Source organism: Vespula pensylvanica, chromosome 20 (genome assembly GCF_014466175.1).
Source record: "Vespula pensylvanica isolate Volc-1 chromosome 20, ASM1446617v1, whole genome shotgun sequence".
Classification (NCBI taxonomy): Eukaryota; Metazoa; Arthropoda; class Insecta; order Hymenoptera; family Vespidae; genus Vespula; species Vespula pensylvanica.
The window spans coordinates 1,389,710-1,412,231 of NC_057704.1; the positions used below are offsets into that span (position 1 = coordinate 1,389,710).

General features: G+C 31.0%; 3 protein-coding genes across 12 annotated transcripts in view; 2 read left to right on the top strand and 1 right to left on the bottom strand.

Moving 5' to 3' along the window:
- LOC122636066 (calcitonin receptor-like) overlaps positions 1-22,522 on the bottom strand; it is a 99,045-nt gene that overhangs the window by 33,684 nt on the left and 42,839 nt on the right. For all 7 annotated transcript variants that reach the window (XM_043826922.1, XM_043826920.1, XM_043826923.1 and 4 more), the window contains one exon: positions 5,847-5,957. In XM_043826922.1, the coding sequence (XP_043682857.1) occupies positions 5,847-5,957 (111 nt within the window). The remainder of the gene's footprint in view (positions 1-5,846; positions 5,958-22,522) is intronic.
- On the top strand, positions 865-5,566 carry LOC122636060. Its single transcript, XM_043826906.1, has 2 exons — positions 865-1,259; positions 1,442-5,566. Exon 2 carries the CDS (start codon positions 1,456-1,458, stop codon positions 5,056-5,058), a length of 3,603 nt encoding a protein of 1,200 aa, XP_043682841.1. The 5' UTR covers positions 865-1,259; positions 1,442-1,455; the 3' UTR covers positions 5,059-5,566.
- On the top strand, positions 8,714-22,026 carry LOC122636064 (UDP-glucosyltransferase 2-like). 4 transcript variants are annotated; one of them, XM_043826915.1, is made up of 5 exons: positions 8,714-9,987; positions 20,247-20,666; positions 20,819-21,050; positions 21,196-21,421; positions 21,657-22,026. In XM_043826915.1, exons 1-5 carry the CDS (start codon positions 9,580-9,582, stop codon positions 21,940-21,942), a joined length of 1,572 nt encoding a protein of 523 aa, XP_043682850.1. In that variant the 5' UTR covers positions 8,714-9,579; the 3' UTR covers positions 21,943-22,026. The 4 variants fall into 4 exon arrangements, with proteins under 4 accessions (XP_043682850.1, XP_043682853.1, XP_043682849.1 ...); XM_043826918.1 differs by having other exon boundaries at positions 21,196-21,319; positions 21,657-22,025; XM_043826914.1 differs by lacking the exons at positions 20,247-20,666; positions 20,819-21,050; positions 21,196-21,421; positions 21,657-22,026 and adding exons at positions 15,478-15,897; positions 16,080-16,311; positions 16,457-16,682; positions 16,872-17,317 and having other exon boundaries at positions 8,724-9,987.

The window sequence follows — 22,522 nt, forward strand, 5'->3', positions numbered from 1 at the left end:
CCTACAGTGAATATGTTTATGTAAAACAAAAAAAAAAAAAGAAAAAAAGAAAAAAAAAAAAGGGAAAAAGGGAAAAAAAGGAAAAGAAAAAGAGAAAAAAGTAATAAAAATAATGACAATAACGGAAATTCTTTAAGAGAATTTGCATAAATTGATTGACAAGGAAAAAAAAAACAAGACGAAAATATCATCACACTTGAAAAATTGCATGTAAATAAGATATATATATATATATATATATATATATATACATACACACTCACACACATATGACGCATAGAAAGGAAAGAGTTGACGTGGTTGATTGCACTCAAGTGAATGCTACTCGCCTAATGGCTAATCCATGTAGTTATAGATAACACGTTAGTACAAGAAAGAACCACTGTGTCACTTCGATCGTATTTAGTCGATGGAATCGCGAATAGACTGGCACGTTCGTTCTATCTCGTATAGTTACATTTGGTTCAATGCCGGCTTATTTTATTAGTTATTGTTTTGATCGTTAGTACGTTTCATATATAGGACGATAAATTAAAATCGATCGATTAATCGTTAATCATTACATTTTGTTATTTGTGCGTTTAGAGATTGGTACTCTTGTGCGAAAGCAAAAAGAAAGAAAAGGATTCGTTCGCAAAATTCAGTGCTTCGCTAATATTTTTCAATTTGTTTTCGCGGAAGGAAAAAGACGACGACAAGGTCGAACGCCGGAGTGACGTCTATAATTAGTCATCGACGAGAATTCTGATAACAATAACAACGGTCGTATTTAACGAATTTCACGCGAAGAAAAGAAGAAAGCAGCACACGTGTAACGCGCGTTTGATTATTTTTCTGTTTTTTCTTTTCTTTTCTTTTCTTTTTTCTTTTTTTTTTTTTTTTGTAGAAGAGATCCAAAAGATATATCATCGATCGCCCTCGTGAATCATTCTTCTTTTTGTTAAATACATGTGCCTGTGTATATGTGCGTTTACACGTATATAGATATACACACATATACCATAATCGAAATTATCATCGAACTGAAAGTCGAACGTTCTTCTTGTTGCAATGTTTCGATAATCGTCGACAAGACGTCCGCGAAAGACGTTCCTTTGTGATCACTATAATCAGAGTTTAACCGAATACCAAAGGTGGCGTTAGAAATCGTAACCGTTAGAAGGAATCGTAACCGGCGATTAGAGATAAAGAGATAAAATATAGATCGTAGAGAGGAACGAAATAAAAAGGATCTTTTTTTCGAAGAACGATTGAACAAGGTATTTTAATTCATTACATTTAACGTTCCATTTAACGAACAAAGATTGATATACGTTTATAAATACATACATACGTACGTACGTACGTACGTACGTAAGTATATAAGTACGTACATACGTATATACGTAGACGTATTAAAGAATAGGATCATAATTTGACATTTTTTTTTTCTGTTCTTTAGAGAAAATAATCATTATGAGTTCGATGATGTCTTATCTCGATGCGATTCAAGCGATTCCAGGTGACACACCTACCAAAAAGTATCAATGGATATCGAAATTGATTAAAGATCGTATTAAAGTCGAAGGGCAGGAATTGGATTTGAATAACTGGGGGAATGATATACGTCAGCCGTTGATACCACTTGTGAAAATAATAGCTGGTAACATGTTAAAGAAGTACGATGTGATTACCGAAGCTTTAAAATCGGAAGATTTGTTTATCGTATCGAAAGCGTTAAAAGCTCGTTGGTATTTCGACGGACGTAATAAGAACATAGTAAACGTTGACTTCTTCTTCGAAAACATCTTACCGTACGTGTCCTTGAAAGCTAGAAAACGAATTATAAGGAGTTTGTCTTGCCATTTGGGAAGGAAGCATCCGGCCTTGGCCGAGGAATTCTTTTTAGCTTTATCGAAAGCTTACGGCGTGGACCAATCTATAGTTTTATTACGTGCATGTAACGAATCATTCATATACGATGTAATCGTTCGTCATAGAATCGTAGTTTCGAACAACGTCTTGAAAAAATGGTATTTAACCAAGCCGGATCTTGTAATACGTTATTTGAAACTCGATCGGCCAAACGAAGATCATTTAGTGCGAAACACTCACAAGGTATCCATTCACCAATACTCCAGCTTTTTACCGATGTTAATAAAAAAAAATCTAGAAGATTTCATCGAGATTTTCGAAAGGTACGAGAGTCATCCGCCGGTGGTCAATTTAAAGTTTAAATGCGCCAATATATTCCTTAAAAACGCTAAGGAAACGTTCCTAAATAAGCCAAAGTTATTCATCAATATGATACCTCTTAAGTTGATAGACGCTAATCGCATGGAGATTATATTCCCGAAATTGCTGCCAAAGGATATAAACAAGTTTAATACCAATCAGATGTTGAAGTATCTCGAGCATTACCCAGTTGAGAAGCAGGCGAACCTCTTGTTAAAATCTCACGAAGAAATTTATAAGAAGAGCTTGTTCGACAAAGTTTCCAACGTAACGTCAAATTTACTTTCTATATTGCCGGTCAATCAACGAATTATAGAGACCCGACGATTGATTTCTCAAAACTCGAACAATTATACATACGATTTGAATTACAAGCGTGTATGGAGATGTTACTTACCAACGAAAGAGATAATACCAACGATCATAAGCGAGATAAACAAGGCCAAATTTAGTGCGGACAGGGTGGCCTCGTTAGTACAGATAATTTATTCCTGTAAGATAAATCAGGACGACGATGCATTATTCGAAATTTTAGAACACATCAATATAAGACACAAAAACGAGGACAGTTGGTTCTGGGCATCTTTGTTCGAAGGATTTCGTAATATCTACGATCTCTCGGATTTGAGTAGAAGACATTGGATCATTATAGACGAAATTATCGAAAGGAATTACATTAAAGAACAATTATCTACGTATTATCCGAGGAACAGGTTGCTCTTAGAATCCGCAATTCGTTTTAGATTGAAGAATCACTTGTCGTTGAAAAAGATTTTAGATATCTTCGTGGAAATAGAACTGCAAAATTGGAACAACAGGTGGATAATTCAGGATAACGCTGAATATCAGAAAAAGTGTTTGAATCATATACTTGAGATTATAGAAAAGAAATTCGAAACGAAGGATCCTCAATGGGAGAAAGCAAGCATGTTAAGCATGGTAAACGATCTTTTACTCGCTATAAGCAATTACAATAGACGACACGCAAAAAAGGGAACGAATCAGCAATTGAGAAAACTGTATTTGAAAAATTATCCGTGGCTTATGGAACAGACCCGATTGATAGTCACTAAAGTACCACCGATCGAGAGTTATCTCGTCGATGCTATAAAGAAGAATTTGAAGAAAGAGGACGAAGATCTGTACAAATTGTGGGTGGTAGAGGAAGAAAATGCCGGGAACATTGATTCTGGGAAAGCGTTGGCACAATTGAAGAAGAATCCGGAATTCGTATTGAAACAATTTACTGATTATTTGAACAATTGCGAGACGAGTAGGCACGTTAAAACTATGAAACGTTTTATAACTACCAGCCGTTGGTACAAGGACATACCGATAAAATTTATGGAAGAGGCTACGAGACGTTTAAAGGATGAGAATAAAGTGTATTACATACAATTCCTAGGTATGCTCCTTTATGGCGACACTTATTCGAAAATCGTCGATCCCTATATACCTAAGGAAAAAATAATCGACATTCAACAGAACGATGCCAGTAACAAGCACAAGCTATTGACGAACGCGTTAAAAGGCATACTTATGTCTGATCCACCTGTACCGATTGAAATAATCGCTAGAATATGCGAGGGTGATTACTTGTCGTTGGCTTTACGGGTTTTAACGAATGTATGCGATCGAACATCGCTAACAAAGATTAAATCCTTCGCCAAGGATTTAGCCAGCAAACGCGTCTCGGTTAGAAAACACGGAATCAGGCTAATCTGTAGAATCGAAACGCTTCAAGGCAGTTCGGATTTTCTTTTGTCGCAATGGAGAGAGGAAAAGCATCATTCGATTCGCGAAGTTATAATAATGAAAGCTTACAATATGTTCAAGAAGGAACCTGGACCTACTACTTGGTCAACCTTTAGAAATTGTCTACGTGAATTTAAATTGGACGACTGGAAAAATAAGAAACCGTTTATGTTTTTAATAAAAGATATCCCGACGGAATATGTATGTGATTTCATTCGAGAGATCATCGATATGTCGGAAAAGGCCATTAAGATCGAAGAACTCGATGACAACAGTACGGCAAGGTGGTATATAGAGAATACTGTCAGCAAGATAGACGAGGCCGTTGCCAACATTCTACCGGACAAATTTTGCGAGGAGATCATCGAGAAATATCTGTTCGATCCCGATTACGTTATGAAAGATACTTTTAGAAAATTCACGGTAAACAATTTTCTTTTATTGAGGAAGGACAAGATGGAATCGAGATTCGCTACGTTAACGGGTATCTTTGTAAAAGTTGTCAAAACTGGTTGGGACGTGGCACATCCGAAAAAGTCACATTTCTTTCCCGTTAATTACACAATACGTGCCATCATACACGACATAATATCGCACCTATTGAGCGACACTAAATACGATTTGCAAATGATTAATGGAACGTTGAAATTATTCGATATGTGTATGACGCCGGATATGGATCTGACGACATACTTTTTGTTGGTTTTGACCAAGGAATACGTCGAGTCGAACGAACCGAGCGTTTTCGCATCGAAATTGTGCGATAAAATACCTGAATTGGTCTGCGAGTACAGTCCCCTTTATCCGTCCAGCATCATCGATTCCCTTCAACATTTCTTTGCGATAATTCGTATCGAAAATCTCGAGGAATTCAAATTAATCATTATAGAAAACCTCATCGAATGTCCGTCCATCTATGCTAATCTGGTTGCAGCATCGAGTTTACCAATTATTAAAATACCGGCCAATGTTGCAAGATACGATGCACTGGTAAATGTACTTCGTAATAGCGATAATCGTACGATTAGAAGTATAATGTACACGAAGATCAACGCGGCCGGCTTTTACAGCTGCAGCGTTGATCAATAAAAACTAATTAATAATTTAACTTTCATTTTAATATCTTAAAGCAAGTATCTACATACTGCGATGTTAGATACATATTTTACACGTTCATAAGTCTCTTTAAAAACATTATAAAATCTTTAAAACATTCTGTAAATTAACTATCCTCGAGTACAAAGTTTTCACGTGTGTATATCGTAGAACGCGTATGTTCTTTAATAAGAGCCTCACAATTTTTTTATTATTTTTTTTCTCTCTCTTTTTTCCTTTACGTTAATCTACCACTGTAAAGTCATTTCAATAGATCATATTTTTAGTATCGTATAGATATGTAAATAATGGATAGTAATAAATGTGAACAAAAAAGGAGAGTGATATTTTTATACGATTTATTTTTTTTTTTCTTTTTACTTTTTTTTATTTTTTATATTTGCGTTTATATTTACTGCTAGATTCGTTTATTACTTTTGGTACCATGTATAAGATGAGTGTATGTTAATTATATCTTATTAAAAAAAAACTTTGCACGTTTCTCATCGGCTTATATTTATTTCCCATATGATTCCCAAAAATAAAAGAAAATACATTGGAATAGATACTTTTCATCTGGCTCATTTTTTATATATTTTATATATCTTCATATATACATATACCTACACACACACACACGCACGCACGCACACACACACACACACACACAATAAAACATTCTAATATTATTCATTGGATAATCCAATATCTATATATGTTTTCTATCAGATTCGATTATATGAGTATATAACACGTTACAAATGAAAATTAAAGGTACTTACACGATGCATCGAATCCCGTAATGAAATCAGGACAGGGAATGTAAGCGGTAGATCCGGCTGGTGTGTCGGGCCAACAAGACCATCCATCAAATATCGTAGGACAGAACGGTTCTAAAATGATAAAGAAAAATGACTTTGATAGTTTGCTGTTATTGAAAATTTCAATTCGATTTATGAAGCACCCGGAAGATATATAATATAATTACTTAATCATAATAATCTTTTAAACCATTTATATTCGTTTAGAGAAAAAATATGTAGCTCGTAATTTGTGTTAACATTAACATATATATTACAGATAAGAAATATAATGAAGGTATTTGCCTAGTTTTTCTTTTTTTTTTTTTCAAAAAAAAAGAAAAAAAAAGAAAAAAAAAAATCCAGTGTTGTACATAAAATACCAAATGTTCGTTCGATGCAAGATACAATAATTATTTATTCAGATATGAAATACTAAATATTCTCATGAAAAAAAAAAAAAAAAACAAAAAGAAAGAAAGAGAAAGAATTACTAACGTTATTTATTTAAATATAAACAAAGTATGCGTACTTAAAAAATTTGATGAATCATTAAAAAATTTGTTGAATATAATTACGACGTGATATTAATAAGTTGAAAAGGAACATTTAAACGTGATCGAGTAAGATCAGATATTATTATTAAAACGTGAATTATTTATCGTTCGATCTCTTGTTCATTAGATAGTCACCATTATAAAATCGATTTATCCTAGGATATCGGTTCTAACGCGCAAGCGTTCTCCTTCACCATTCAATATACGTATTCCCAGGCGTTATCTATGCAATTGCAATTTCGAGATTCACGCAGAGCGAGCACTCTGCCGACGTTGAGAAGCCATCCGGAAGTTCGTTTCGTAAGGTAATAATGATTCTACGCACGTACGCCTTTGCGTCACGCGAAAGCTTTCACAGAAGTTCAAAAGTCCTTCTTACGTATACCTTTTCAAAATAAAAAAAAAAATAAAATAAAATCGCCAGAGTAAGCAACTCCCTTTTTTTTTTTATTCCATCCCTCTACCCTTCCAACCTTGATAATCACATTTTTTATTCGATATACAAAGTAGTAATAATAATAATAATAATAATAATAATAATAATAATAATAATAATAATAATAATAATAATAATAATAATAATAATAATAATAATAATAATGAAAATAATAACACAATTTTCAGAATATTTATAATAATTAAGTTGCAATGGAGAAAAAAAAAGGAAAAATAAAAAAATTATTTCGTATCTACAATTCGTTATAATTAAAAAACTATATGACCGAATGTTAAATCAATGAACGTGTATATATATACGCGTACTATATTATATGTAATTTTCCTTTCTTTTTTTTTTTCCTCGCACATATGTAATTACATATTTTGTATGATATGCAGAAGTGACGATATCAAAGACGATATATTTTCTGCATCCGACGAGCGATGATTGTCGGAAATCATCATTTCGTGCATCATTGTCACGGTTAAAAGAATCGTATAATATCGAAATGTTTCTTTCTCAATCCTGTACTACTGTACTACTGAGTGAAAACTCAGAACGAATCCATACGACGTATAGTATTATACTAACTACATATCTATCTATCTATCCATGAATAAAAAAGAAATCAGAGCAAGGAAATAAAATAATATTATTGAGAGAAATTTAATCTGAGAAATTAAAAGTTTTTCCGACTGATAAAAAAATTAATAAAACAGTTATCGTATCGTTCTCTCATGTATCTCACTTATCCCCTTGAAGTACTGGAAAATTTTCAACTTTAAACAACGAAAGTTAGATAATCTATTAAACGTAGAAAGATCTACTCTACGATTAAAGCTCATTTCGATTATTGTCTGATGCGTCTTATATATAACAGATGACTTAACATTTGTCATAATGACACATCTTTGCAATCGTTTATTCAAAGAAACAAAGAAAAAAAAAAGAGAGAGAGAGAGAAAAAGAAGAAGAACTTACAAATATACATAGTGTTTCAATGAGAGTGCATGAATTTGTTTTTCCTCATCCATGTTCTATTGTTATTATTACTGTTTGATATTTTACGTATGAATGCAGTATGTAATAGATACCAAATATAAATACGTCTATTACGCTAATGGAAATAAATGAGGAAAAGAAGAAAAAAATTGTATCAAGGGTGCGATAAAAAGGAAAACAAAAGAAAAAACAGAATGAGAAATCGTTAGGCAAACCAATAAATAATGTTGAAATTTTCAATAAATGTTACTCATTTAAATATGAAATATAGTGATAATGATGACATTAACCATTAATTAATAGAATCTAACTAAAAATAAAAAAATTAAATTATCGATAAAGTGTCTGTAAAGGAATAAAGAGAAAAATGTTATCAGTCGACGTATGCAACACACGACCAAATCACAACTCTCGATTTATAATGATCTACTTTTCAAGTAATTAAATAATTTTTATAAGAATGTCTTATAAATTGTACTCGTATTGTTCTTTTTTGTCTGATTTTTTTAATACGTATATATACATATTTTTTTTCTTTTTAAGAAATTGTAAAATGGTAATACGCGATAGTAAGTTCTGTTTATCTCAACATATCATTTGTAAGTGTTCAATAATTTTTGTAAAAAAAGGAAAAAGAAAAAAGAGAAAAGAAAAAAGGAGAAAGAAGAGAAAAAGAAAAAGAAAAAAAGTGTTATCCACACTTTTTTTTATATTTTTTTTTTTATTTATTTTTTTTTTAATCCTTTCGCATCGCAAATTAAGAAGCGAGGAGGGGATACGATAGACATATTGGTAATTGGAAGAATATGAGAAGGGAGAAGGAGGGATATAATGCGATATCTTTACAAATCCGTATCATTTCGTTGAGAAATTCAACGACATTAACACGAACGTCAGTTCTGTTAATAATACGTAAACGTAGTATACATTTTCAAATATTATATAAACGTACTGTAGCAATAAAAGCAAGAGTCAACGTATATTCAATAACGTTAGAGCATGACTCATGGAAAAACGAAGGTTTCTTTATCCGTTAACAATCGGCAATCTTTCAGTTTGCAGTTGCATCTTCTGCAAGGAGATAGTCTATATCTCAAAATTTTTTCTGATGGTTGTGAATACTCGGATATCGAATCTATTCTATCGCGTGCTGCTTTTACAAACAAGAAAAAAACAAGAAAGGAAAATAACGTGAATAACAATATTTATCTTTAATTATACCTTCATTATAATGCATCATAGTGCATCGATATTCACCAATATTTTCAACAATATATCTTAAAGTGAAGAAACAGTAGAAAATATTTTAGTTCGTGTGAGAGGAGTTAATGTCGAACAATTAAAGAAACGAAAAAAAAAAAAGAAAAAGAAAAGAAAAGAAAACGAAAACAAAGTAAAAGGAAAGAAAAAAGAAAAAAAGGCACACAGTCAGCCAGTCAATGCTGATTTCTGAACTTTACGTCATTTGCGATTGGACGTCTTGATATGTAAGTATATATATAAAGCGAAATGCATGGTGAGTTTAAGTTAAATAACATCGATTGGACGTAACGAGGGTATTTGTAGAAAAAAAAAAAAAAAAAAGGGAGGAAAAAATAGAGAAAGAAAGGAAAAGAACGGAAAAGACGAATACAAGAAAAGAAAAGAAAAAAAGAGAGAGAGAGAGAGAGAGAGAAAGAGAGAAAGAGAAAAAGAGAAAAGGACGCGAAGAGGAAAAATGAAGGTGTTACGGTACGTTATTTTTTGGATGGCTTTGTGTCTCACGTTCTCTCAAGGATATCGGATACTAGGAGTTTTTGCGTTTCAAGGGAAAAGCCATTTTATCATGTTCGAAGCTTTGATGAAAAGTCTCGCTAAGAAGGGCCATCAGATCGACGCGATCACTTCGTTTCATTTGAAAAAACCATTGGTTAATATCACCGAATTGGTAGTAATACCATCGCAAATGAAATTGGTCAATAACATTTCCTATGATCAAATGAGGTTAATACTAACCGGACTTCCGGTACGAACAGTGGCAACCTTAGGTGGTAATGAAGTTTGTGAAAATTTGAGACTTCCGGAAATTCAAAAATTAATACACGAACCATCGAAGAATCCACCGTATGATGTCATTTTGATGGAGGTTCGTACATATATGTATTCCTTTTACCTGTTTATTCTTCTTTTTCGTGCCATTTTCAAAATAGAAGAGATAAGTACGTTTTTGCGAGCTCGCATCGTCGAACGCCTTTTTGAAAAAATCTCTTTCTAAAAAAATATTTTAGCCCTTATGACGTATACATTTCGACAATTTCAATAATACAATCACAAGAAGAAGAAAATTGATATCGAGTGAAAAATCAATTGGTTAAGAAAAGGAAAAGAAACACGAACAACGAACGGAAATCGGCGAACGATTAATTTATTAAAATGAACTCTTTCGATCGTCGATCACAATTTATCTTACATTAAAAATAATCTCGTAGTTCGTTCCCGTTTTTTTATAAATGAATTTTTTATAAATGAAAGATTGTAGGGATAAAATTTAGAAAAAGATAATTCGTTGTTTCATCCGTCCAATCCTCTTCGTTCAGTCGTTGATCCTTTTAAGCCAAAATCGTTTTAAGGGATGATAAGTTACTCGTACTATCATTTATGAAGACCATTTTGTTGAAATTAATTAAATAAAACTATCCGAATGAATCGTGTATGTATGTTGATTGTTCCAAAAAAGTTTCATCGATCGAAAGGATCGTCATAAAATAATAATCTGAAAGATTTTTCACGATCATTGATTATTTTTTTTTTCTTCTATTTGCAATAAATGTAATAGATTTAACATTGACAACATTTACACGATAGAAAACTATTCTTCGTTTTAAGAAACACATTACTCCTCTTGTTTTTTCATGAAATAATTTCCTCTCTCTCTCTATATCTCGTCTGTATGCGAGGCTTGTAAATATCTCCTACCGTCCTTGACCTCTTCATCAAAGTATCATTCCTATATTCCTCTCTTCTCCATTCTTTTCTCCATCTATCAACACCGAATTTCATGGAAACCGAGAGTTGCATTAATAACTAGAAACAAAATGAAAACGTAACATGCACGTAACCATAAAAATTTCGACGAAAAGAAATCATGAATGAAGGAATTCTAAAAAAAAAGTTTATTAGTTCATGAACGAGTAACAATAAACAAAAATTAACAATGAAGATGAACAAATGAAACAATTAATGTTTCTTACAATAGAAATATTTATCTTCATTAAGAAATATTCTAATTGATATTATCACATATTCGTGTATTCGTTTTTCTATATACTTTAAAGAGATCTAACAAATAATATTTTTACGATAATATTTGCAATCTTTTGAGATAACAAAAATCTAATCGATTTGAACGATGAAATATAATGTACGGAAATTTACGAAATCGAAGAATTTATTCGCATAAACTTTTTCATCGTTTCGAGATCGCTATAAAACATATATATATATATATATATATATATATATATATATATATATATCTTTCGTTAACAGTATCATTAAAATTGAAAAACGTAGAAATTTACGTCCCTGATAATCAATTGAAGAATCGTGTTAACATCGATATTGGAATATTTGTGCTCATAAATTTGTTTTGCTTTTAATTACGATCTTTACTATCAATTAATCGAAATTGCATATACTAGTTTACTTATACTCGCTGATGATCGAATCTTATCTAAAGTAAGTTATCGAATCACGTTCGTTCGTATAATCGTTATCTATAGAAAATACTTAACAGTTCGAATCAATTCCATCCAATTATAAAAATATCTAACGATTGACACACACACACATATATATATATATATTATATATATATAGAAAGTGAAATAAATAAAAGATAAACAAAAGATAAATATTAGAGAACGACAACTTTAAAAAGAAACACCTATTAAAGATACGTATCAAATTTGTTAGACATTTTTATATCATATCATTAATAAATATCACTGTTGACTATTATGATTAATTATCAAGGTTAACTGTTATTTTTTATTATCATCGTTGATCTTTATCATCGATTATCGTTGTTACGTATATATCCATATAAAAATGAAGAATACGAGTTACCCTTTGTCCTCTTGTTCACGATGATACGCAATTTGATGATACGTTGATATCGAGGATACGCAACAAGTGGATACGCACATTTATACATCGTCATTAAGGTAATATAATCCACGTAAAGTTTTTTCTCACCCAATTCGTAATTGTCGTCATATAACAGTATATTCGCAATGTTTAAAATGAAGTCCCATTAGAACGTTCGACTTCGTTTTTATATCTTAATGAATTCAGTTTTCAAAATACATTTTTATAAAAAAGAGACAAAAATGTTGGAAACGTCAAACGAAAATTAATGTTATTTTGATAAGTCTTACGTCGTTTGGCACAAGAAAATAAGAAGAAAGAAGAAAGAAGAAAGAAATAAAAAAAAAAAAAAATAAAAGAAAAAAAGAAAAAAAAATTATTATAGATAAGCGTTGTCTTACAAATATTTTGCGAAAGCGTAAATAGATCAGTAAAAATGTCAATGATTTTTTATTTATAGCGAGTCGGAATACTTTTTATTGCATCGCAATACGAGCTTGTGAGACGTTTTCCAAAGAGTTGAAAATATATAAAAATAGTTCCAAGCGAGGAGAATAGATTTTGAAGTGTTCTTCGTAGATCCATCTTCGTAATACAAAGGATTTCGGGAAAATGAAAAGCTGAGAGGTTGGAGAAGAATTTTTGAACAATCGTTTATCTCGTCGCGAATTTTTGGACGAGGGCAAGTCGAGATCCTGCAGTATATGTTTTATGTATGTGTATATCTGCAACGATCGTACATTCTTATCGTTATAAAATAGATGATGATTATGATGATGATAATTATAATAATGATTATAATAATAATCTCTTGCATATATTATATAAATACGTTTATACGTTTATTACGTTAATGGAAATAAAAGAAATATTATATGGAACTTAAAAAATATAGATAGAAAGAAGAAAAAGAATGGATAAGCTTAGCCAATAAGTATAATATAATAGATAAAAATTTTCAAAAAAAAAAATAAAAAAAATAAAAAAAAAAGGAAAGAAAAAATGCTATCTAATGCTGCTTTTCTTAAAACATAAAATAATGTAAACGTCATAAACTACGTCAATTGAAACTGATGAATGATAATAAAAGTTAATTGTAACGAATTGACCTTAAAAAGAAAAAGAAAAAGAAAAAAAAAAGAAAAGGAAGGAAATGCATCAAACCTATGTTACGTAATTCACGCTTTTGATAAAGTATTAAATGTTACGTGATCTGCTTATGTCAGACTATAATAGAATAATAATAATGAATCAATAATTGAAATAGTATCATGTTGGAATGATTAACATAACGTCGAACAATTAATTTAATAATAGAATATTTTGGAATATTATTTATTAATGAACATCAAGATACATATTTAAAAATATCTCTGTATATATGATACGTATCAAACATGATTTTAATACGTCTGCAAATTTTGAATGGAAAAAAAAGTCAGAAGATTAATAAACCGATAATTGATTCAATCAAGAAAGATTTGATAATAAGTTAAAAGCTTCTATTTCTAATTTCTACTACCGCATTTTTTTTAACGCATTCTTTTTTCCGGATTCTTTGTTATCATCATTCCTTCATATCATTTGGTTAATGAAATTCAACAATATGAGCATATGAATTAGTTCCTTTGTACACCGTTATATCTACTCGAAAAACTTGAGTCACGTTCGAACAATACTAATGCATGACTTTTCAAAACGACGAAGGTTTCTTTATCCTAAACGATCGACAATTTAACAGTTTACAGTAAATATTTCTAGCAAAAGGCACGGTGATTGTTCGTTAAGGATCTCTTTTTGGTATTTAAAAAAAAAAATCAAAAGTATCTTTTGATCGTTGAAGCATCATTATCATCTAAATAATCTATTCGAGTAATTTATTATAATTACGAAAGAAAAAAGAATAAGAAAAAAGAAAGAAAAATGAAAAAATAAAAAGAAAAGAAAAGATAAGACACGAAATAAAAAAGTAAAAAAAAAAAAAAAGCGTCACGATTAACGTAATCATTAATATTTATATATGTTACAAGGATATTGCAATTTTTGCAATTTAACGTAACGATTGCAATGTAACTCTTTCTTTGAAATGTTCTCTTTTTTTACTTTTACGTTTTAAAGAAAATAATACAACTATCAACACAATGAACTTTTCGTTATCGAACTTTAGCCATTATTGAGAGAATTTTTGTCGGTACGTATATACACATACACACACGCATACATATATTTAGAAAAAAATATATATATACATAGAGAGAGAGAGAGAGAGAAATATATATAAAATATATAGAAAAAACGAACGTATAAATTGAACTAAATATAGTATAGAAAAGAAGTGACGAAGGAATTTGCAGAAAGGAAAAAGTGGAAAAGGAAGAAAGAAGAAATAGGAAAAAATATTCGAAGAGGAAATATGAAACTGTTACAGTGTGTTATTTTTTGGATGGCTCTGTGTCTCACGTTCTCTAAGGGATATCGAATACTCGGAGTTTTTCCAATAAATGTTAAGAGTCACTTTATTATGTTCGAAGTATTGATGAAAGGTCTTGCTAAGAAGGGCCATCAGATTGACGTGATCAGTTCGTTCCCATTGGAAAAGCCGCTGGTTAATATCATCGAATTAGCTGTGTTAAAATCGCGAGTAACATTGATCAATAATCTTTCGTACGACGTTATGAGGACGAATTTCTCGAATAATGGGTTACGCACGATATCAACGAATTGTATTATCACTTGTGAACATTTGGCAAATCCAGAAATCCAAAAATTAATACATGATCCAAGAAAAGACGTATCATACGATATCATTTTGATAGAGGTATTATATTTGTTTCATGTACTTGTAAGTTTTACATACTTTTATTCTATTTGTTTTATATGATATATCTCCTTCTTTCCTAAAATGCATATGCATTAAGCCTTCTTTATCCTCCTTTTATAAAATATGACTAACGAACATATTATTTACGACATGAAACGAAAATTCGCATATCTATATATATTCATCTATAAGTAATCCATCTATTCGCATATCTATCTATAAGTAATATTTCTTCTACGACGCATTTCACATTAAACATGATAGATAATCGCGAAAAGAAAAAACAAAAAGGAAAAAAGAAGAAATGAAAAAGAAAATAAGCAGGAAATAGAACGATTAATCGTTAAACTGAACTCTTTCGATCGAGCACGACTAATTCAAAAACACTCGAGTTTCTTTGTTTCCGATCTTTAAAGGAGTATTAAAAAATAAAAGATCAGACGTGATAACTCCACGAAAAGTTGATTAATCGTCTCGATCAATTTTATAGCGAAAAACGATTTAACGATAATAGTAAGAATTAGTTGCTCGAATGAAAATATACAATGTAGATAAATTCTTCGATGATTCGAAAAGTCCGATCGTTCCGACAAAAGAATCATTATCAAAAAATAATATTATAAAGAATTTCATAATAACTAGATTGTTTTTTTTCATTTGCTGTAGATTTTTGGTGCCAACTGTTTTGCAGTACTCGGACATGTCCTCAACATACCGATTATCGGAGTCAGTTCTTCTGCTCTCTATCCATGGCACAATCATTTAATTGGAAATCCCGAAAATTTGGCTATCCTTCCTAACAATTTATTAAATTTCATCAATCAAATGAACTTTTGGCAACGAACGTATAACGTTCTAAACACTATCTTCAACAAAAAGTATTTCAATCATTTGACCGGATATCAAGACGAACAAATAAAAAAGTACGTCGGTCCGAATTTACCGAGTGTTCGAGAATTAGAAAAGAGTATTTCTTTGATCCTGGTGAACTCATATTTCCCTCTGAATGGAATCCGACCGATCACACAGGCTCATATCGAAGTAGGTGGATTACATGTTCAAGACGACAACTCGAAATTACCACCAGTAAGTGAACGTACCACACTTTCTACCAAGGAAAACAAATTTAATCGTATAAAAAAAAAATATATATATATATATACATATATGTATACGAATGTTTCCTCAATGTGATGTAGTTTCTAATCATCATAGTATTTCTTCATTGAATTAACATTTTTTATTTCTCTTCTAATTCCATAATGCAGGAGCTGGAAAAATGGTTAGACGAGAGCAAAGACGGTTTCATCTATTTCTCGTTCGGATCGATGATCAAGATAGAATCTTTTCCAATACACATCCTTCATATATTCTATAAATCTTTCGGAAAGATATCGCCAGTAAAGGTATTAATGAAGATTCCAAATCCTGAAGAATTACCACCTGGTTTGCCAAAGAACGTTCGCATTTCCCCGTGGTTACCGCAATTGAAAATTTTAAGTGAGTTTCATTATAATTCTATCGCTTGCAATATTTTTTAACAAGTATAACAATTCTATAGGTAATTAGATTACATTAAAAAATGTTCATGTTTATATCGTATCTCACAATTCACGCAGGATCATTATATCGAATATATTTTTAGAACATCGGAATTTGAAGGCGTTTATTACTCACGGTGGTCTTATGGGGACACAGGAGGCCATTTCTTGCGGCGTTCCAATGATCGGAATACCTCTCTTCGCTGACCAATTTATAAATATCGATAACTACGTAAAAAAGAATATCGCGGTGAAACTAGATTACGAAAATTTGTCGGAAGATGATATGGATGCTGCATTGAACGCGATCTTGTATAATTCCACTTACAGGTACGGACCTTTATCTATTTTGAATATTCTTTTAAAATAAGAAACATGTTATTCTATCTGAAATTATTGTATATTTATTATTTATATATTATATATTATATTATATATTTATATATTTATATCTATGTAATATTTATACATTTATATCTTTTCTAACATTCTGAATGACCAAGAAAATATATTTTTTAGAGAGACGGCACGTTTGATAGGACAGAAATTTTTAGATAGGCCGTTGAACCCTATCGACACGGCTAATTTTTGGATCGAGTATATCGTGAAATACGGAAAGGACGCTCTTCGTTCACCGGCCATGGACTTGAATTGGTGGCAAATCGAACTTTTAGATGTATATGCATTCCTATTGTTGGTTACTATCGTTACCATTTATATAACAACTCGTTTAATTCTAATGCTTCTGAACGTGTTTTCATCAAACGCGAACGCTAAAGTTTCACGCGCGAAAAAGATGAAATAACAATCTGTCTTACGGATGAAACAATTTCGTAAAGTCTTAAGGATTTAAGAATTTATTTGAATTTTTTTTTAATATCAAAACAAATTCAATTTTGAAAAGAAATTTTCATGATCAATTTAACTTCATCTCCCGATGTCAATGTACGAATTAATTATATAGATCGAATTTTAATAGAGAACAAATATTTTTTTTTATCAATGGCAACTCGCGAAAGTATTCGTACATCTATTACTTACAAATTTATCTTCAGCTATCTATACCGATTATTTTTTACTCTCTCGTTATTTACGATCAAGATTAGCCATTAAAAGAAATGAAATTTACAAAAGTTTCTTTTCAAAATTTTTTATTGTATATCTTAAAGAATTTGTTAAGCCATTATTAATGCTTACCGATTGATTTCGATATAAATACTCGACGTCTGAATATTTCTGTGAGCTATTGTTCACGATTTTTTTTTTCTCCAATGAAACGAAACGAAACGAAAAATTATGAAAGATTTAAATGATAGTGCTTATTTTTCTAAAAAAAAAAAAAAATAATAAATAAATAAATAAATAAACAAGAAAGAACAAAAACTAAAAAAAAAAAATCAAAACGTTTGTATCGAAACGATCGATCATTTATTACATTAGAGCAAAATATGTAAGATAAAGTTACGCAGAAGTTAAGCCCCGATCAACTGTCGGATACATAAAAGTGATATAAAGTTATAAGATGAGCCACATGTGACGCGTAATCATGCAAAGTCACGGAAATAGTAACTTTATCTTCTTAATATCTAAAGGGTTTAATAAACAGTGTACTCTTCTAACAGTATCATTGATAACACATAATTCTTTCATTAGAATAACAACTGTTCAACTCCAGCTCTCGCTAAACGTTTCAGTAATAAGAACTTTACCAATCTTATTTAAACGTTTGGTCTATCATCATAGTCCCTTTCACGTTGATTCCTAATATATTCTAACAGTATGCATCGCCGAGTTCAATCCAGATTCGTCATTCTCTAGTTCGTTGAATTGTTTTGCACATTCCTTGTTCTCTCACTGGCTTCAACCTAACTTCGTGATATTTCTTGAAATCATATTTCAACAAAGAACAATAAATCAAAATCATTGCAACGGAAGAATCTTATCGTGAAATAAATAATTCATTTCAACTGTATTAGATAGGTGACGGCCATTATATTGCACATAAATGCCAATCGATAAGTTCAGTCGGTCAGTAAGTACAATAAACTGGTGCAATGTGTGCTACCATTTACTATTATAATATAGTAATTATTTACCATCGAAAGCTATACATAATACCAACTGATATTATGTATTATAATATTATTATATAATAATTACGTTTGTTACTTACAATTAATAGTTACAATTGTTATTTGTTGTTCTTGTTAATAAAAGTTATCGAAAGATCGTATCGATTATATTCATTTGCCCGCTTAAAGCTTTGACGATATTAATTCAGTCTCAAACGCGATTTCGATATATTGATGATAACTCGATAGTTACCTATATCGAAACAATCTAAACCGTGAGCCCGCGAAAAACGAAGATATATTTGTGGATAAACGATCCATGATCTAAGAGTTTAAAGTATGAAGTTTCTAACCGGTGATCATCAATATATTGAAATTAGTAATCTTCGTTGATCCTTAATAAAATACATTAATAGTAATGTTTACTCTTTAAGAACTTAAATATAGTCCTCGACCATTTTAGTCGTAACCATTCTGTTATCATCATGATGCTTTTACAAAAATAACAAATAAGACTAAAAATTATCCTAAATGAGAATAATTTTCTCATAATAGCAAAAAAGGTATGGAAGTTTAAATATTATATTGAAATTCTTAATCGTCGGCCATTTACAAAATTGTCAAAAAATAGTTATTACATGTCATTATATAGAAAAATAATGTGTTAGTATAGAAATTAAATGTAAATGATAAATATTTATGACTGCTAACGATTAAAAATGCTAAACGTTCTTCTGGAATGTTATCAATTTCCGGCAATAAGAACCTATATAAAAGAACGGAGGAGTCAAAATATACGTCACATCGAAAAAAGGAACAACGTAACTTGCAAAAAAAAAAGAAAACGGAAAAGAAAAAAAAAAGAAAAAAGAACAAAACGTGAAATAGATTCTAAAAAAGATGAAAGTGTTGCACTACATAATTTTTTCGATGGATTTATACGTCACGTTCTCTCAGGGATATCGAATTCTCGGAGTTTTTCCATTTCAAAGCAAGAGTCATTTTAACATGTTTGAAACATTGATGAAAGGTCTCGCTAAGAAGGGCCATCAGGTTGACGCGATCAGTCCGTTCCCACTGAAAAAACCGCTCCTTAATTATACCGATTTAATTGTGATACCATCGCAAATGGATCTTGTCAATAATCTTTCGTATAATACCATAAGGGAGGTCTGGCTGGTAGATATAGCGTCGATCTTAGGTGGTAATAATATTTGCGAGCACTTGGCACATCCAGAAATCCAGGAACTAATACACAATCCTCCGAATGATCCACCGTACGACATCGTTTTGATAGAGGTATTTCTTTAACCTTCTAGTTTTCCATTTCCTTTTTTACTTTTTTTTTCCTTTGCATATCTCCACGAAATATTTTGTATGACGCATGCGTATCAAGAAACGTTGCAATTCAAAAAAGATAATGAAAAGAAAATTAGTTGGCGAAAAGTAAAGAAAAAAAGGAAAAAAATCGTGCAAACAGTTAAAGATTATATATTACAGTGACCTCGTTTTATCTTTGACAATGACGAGGAGCTTTACGAATTTCCGAATTTTACTGCTCCCCAACTACTAAGTAGTATTTAGAAAAAAATATCACAGGAAATCAATTAACGTGACCGTAATTATTACCCTTTTTCAAAATCATCGCGAATAATAATTTTAAGAAAATCGCATTCGTACGATAATTTTTTCGCGTGATCGTAATTACGTAAATTAAAATATACAAAGAAGGTGAAACACTGATAATTCGAAAAGTGTAATCCGACAAAATAATAATAATAAAATTTCTTAATAACTAGATTATTTCTTTCATTTGCCGTAGATTTTTGGTGCCAACTGTTTTGCAGTAATCGGACATGTCCTCAACGTACCGGTTATCGGAGTCAGTACCTCTGATTTGTATCCATGGCACCATCATTTAATTGGAAATCCTGAAAATTTGGCCATCTTTCCTAACAATTTATTAAAGTACAGTAATGGAATGAACTTTTGGCAACGAACGTATAACGTTCTAACAACTATCTACAACAAGATATACTTCAATCATTTGACCGAATATCAAGACGAACAAATAAGAAAGTACGTCGGTCCGAATTTACCGGGTGTTCGAGAATTAGAAAAGAATATTTCTTTGATTCTGGTGAACACGTATTTCTCTCTGAATGGAATCAGACCGATAACACAGGCTCTTATCGAAGTCGGTGGATTACATATTCAAGATGACGGCACGAAAATATCATCAGTAAGTCAAAGAACGTATCTTCCACGAAAAAAAAAAAAAAATATATCAATTTATAAGGAACATGTACGAATGTTCCTCAATGGGCAGGTTTTAATCATTGAAAAAGGATTTCTTCATTGAGTTAACATTCCTTTTCTAATTCCGTAATATAGGAGCTACAAAAATGGCTCGATGAAAGCAAAGACGATTTTATCTACTTTTCGTTCGGTTCGATGATCAAGATAGAATCGATTCCGAGACACATTCTCGATATATTCTATAAATCTTTCGGAAAGATATCGCCAGTAAACGTTTTAATGAAGATTACAAATTCTGAAGAGTTACCACCTGGTTTGCCAAAGAACGTTCGCATTTCGTCATGGCTACCGCAATTGAAAATATTAAGTGAGTTTCATTATAATTCTATCGCTTGCAATATTTTTTAACAAGTATAACAATTCTATAGGTAATTAGATTACATTCAAAAATGTTCATGTTTATATCGTATCTCACAATTCACGCAGGATCATTATATCGAATATATTTTTAGAACATCGGAATTTGAAGGCGTTTATTACTCACGGTGGTCTTATGGGGACACAGGAGGCCATTTCTTACGGCGTTCCAATGATCGGAATACCTCTCTTCGCTGACCAATTTATAAATATCGATAAGTACGTAAGAAAGAATATCGCGGTGAAACTAGATTACGAAAATTTGTCGGAAGATGATATGGATGCTGCATTGAACGCGATCTTGTATAATTCTACGTACAGGTACGAACCAGAGATGAACATGTTCATTATTTTTTAATGTTTCGAAGCAAAAATCCAAAAGAAGTACAGAATGTATATATATATATATGAATATATGTGTATTTTCATATTTTAAAAATATATTTTCCCGTCGAATAGTATTTTGAAAGAAAGAACACGATACACTAATGACTCAACTCGTATATACCTAACATATCATTATATATTCTGATAGCAATGACAATATATTTTTCAGAGAGGCGGCACGTAAGCTGTCACAACAATTTTTGGATAGACCGTTGAAGCCAATCGACACGGCTAATTTTTGGATCGAATATATCGTGAAATATGGAAAGGACGCACTTCGTTCACCGGCCATGGACTTGAATTGGTGGCAAGTCGAACTTTTAGATGTATATGCATTTTTACTGTTAACTTCGATCGTTATCGTTTACATAACAGTTCATTTAACTCTAATGTTTCTGAACATGATATCATCAAAGGTAAACATCAAGGTTTCACGCGTGAAAAAGATATTGTAACAAATCTAGTTTCAGATAACGATAATCCTATCATTTCTTAAAGAAAAACGCTTTATTTAAAATTTTCTTCGTAACTATTCTTCGATAATTATAAATATAAATGTATTCGATAATTATAATTGTGATAATTTTAGGGAAATATTTGAAATATAATTCTATATTAAAATATAAATAAATCACAGATCGATAAGCTATATTCTTTAGAAAATAAATAGTTTTATCTGTAATAATTCGCGGAGATATTCCAACATTTATTATTATGAATATTAATACTTCCGTTAATCTCGATAAGGTAATCATTAAAAGGAACAAAAACACAAAACTCTTTGACAAAAGCTTCTTAACAAAATTTGTGCTTTTAATTTGCAGCGAATTTATTCAATGATTTTAATAATTAGGTCGATTTAAATAGAAATACTCGAGATTTGAATATTTCTGCGAGTCTTCTACGATTATTATCGATAAAACCAAACGAAAATACTACGAAAAACTCAAACGATAAGTTATATTTTTGTACAAAATAAAAGTCTCTATTGGAACGATCGATCAATTATTAAGAAAATCGACAATTCAATCACAA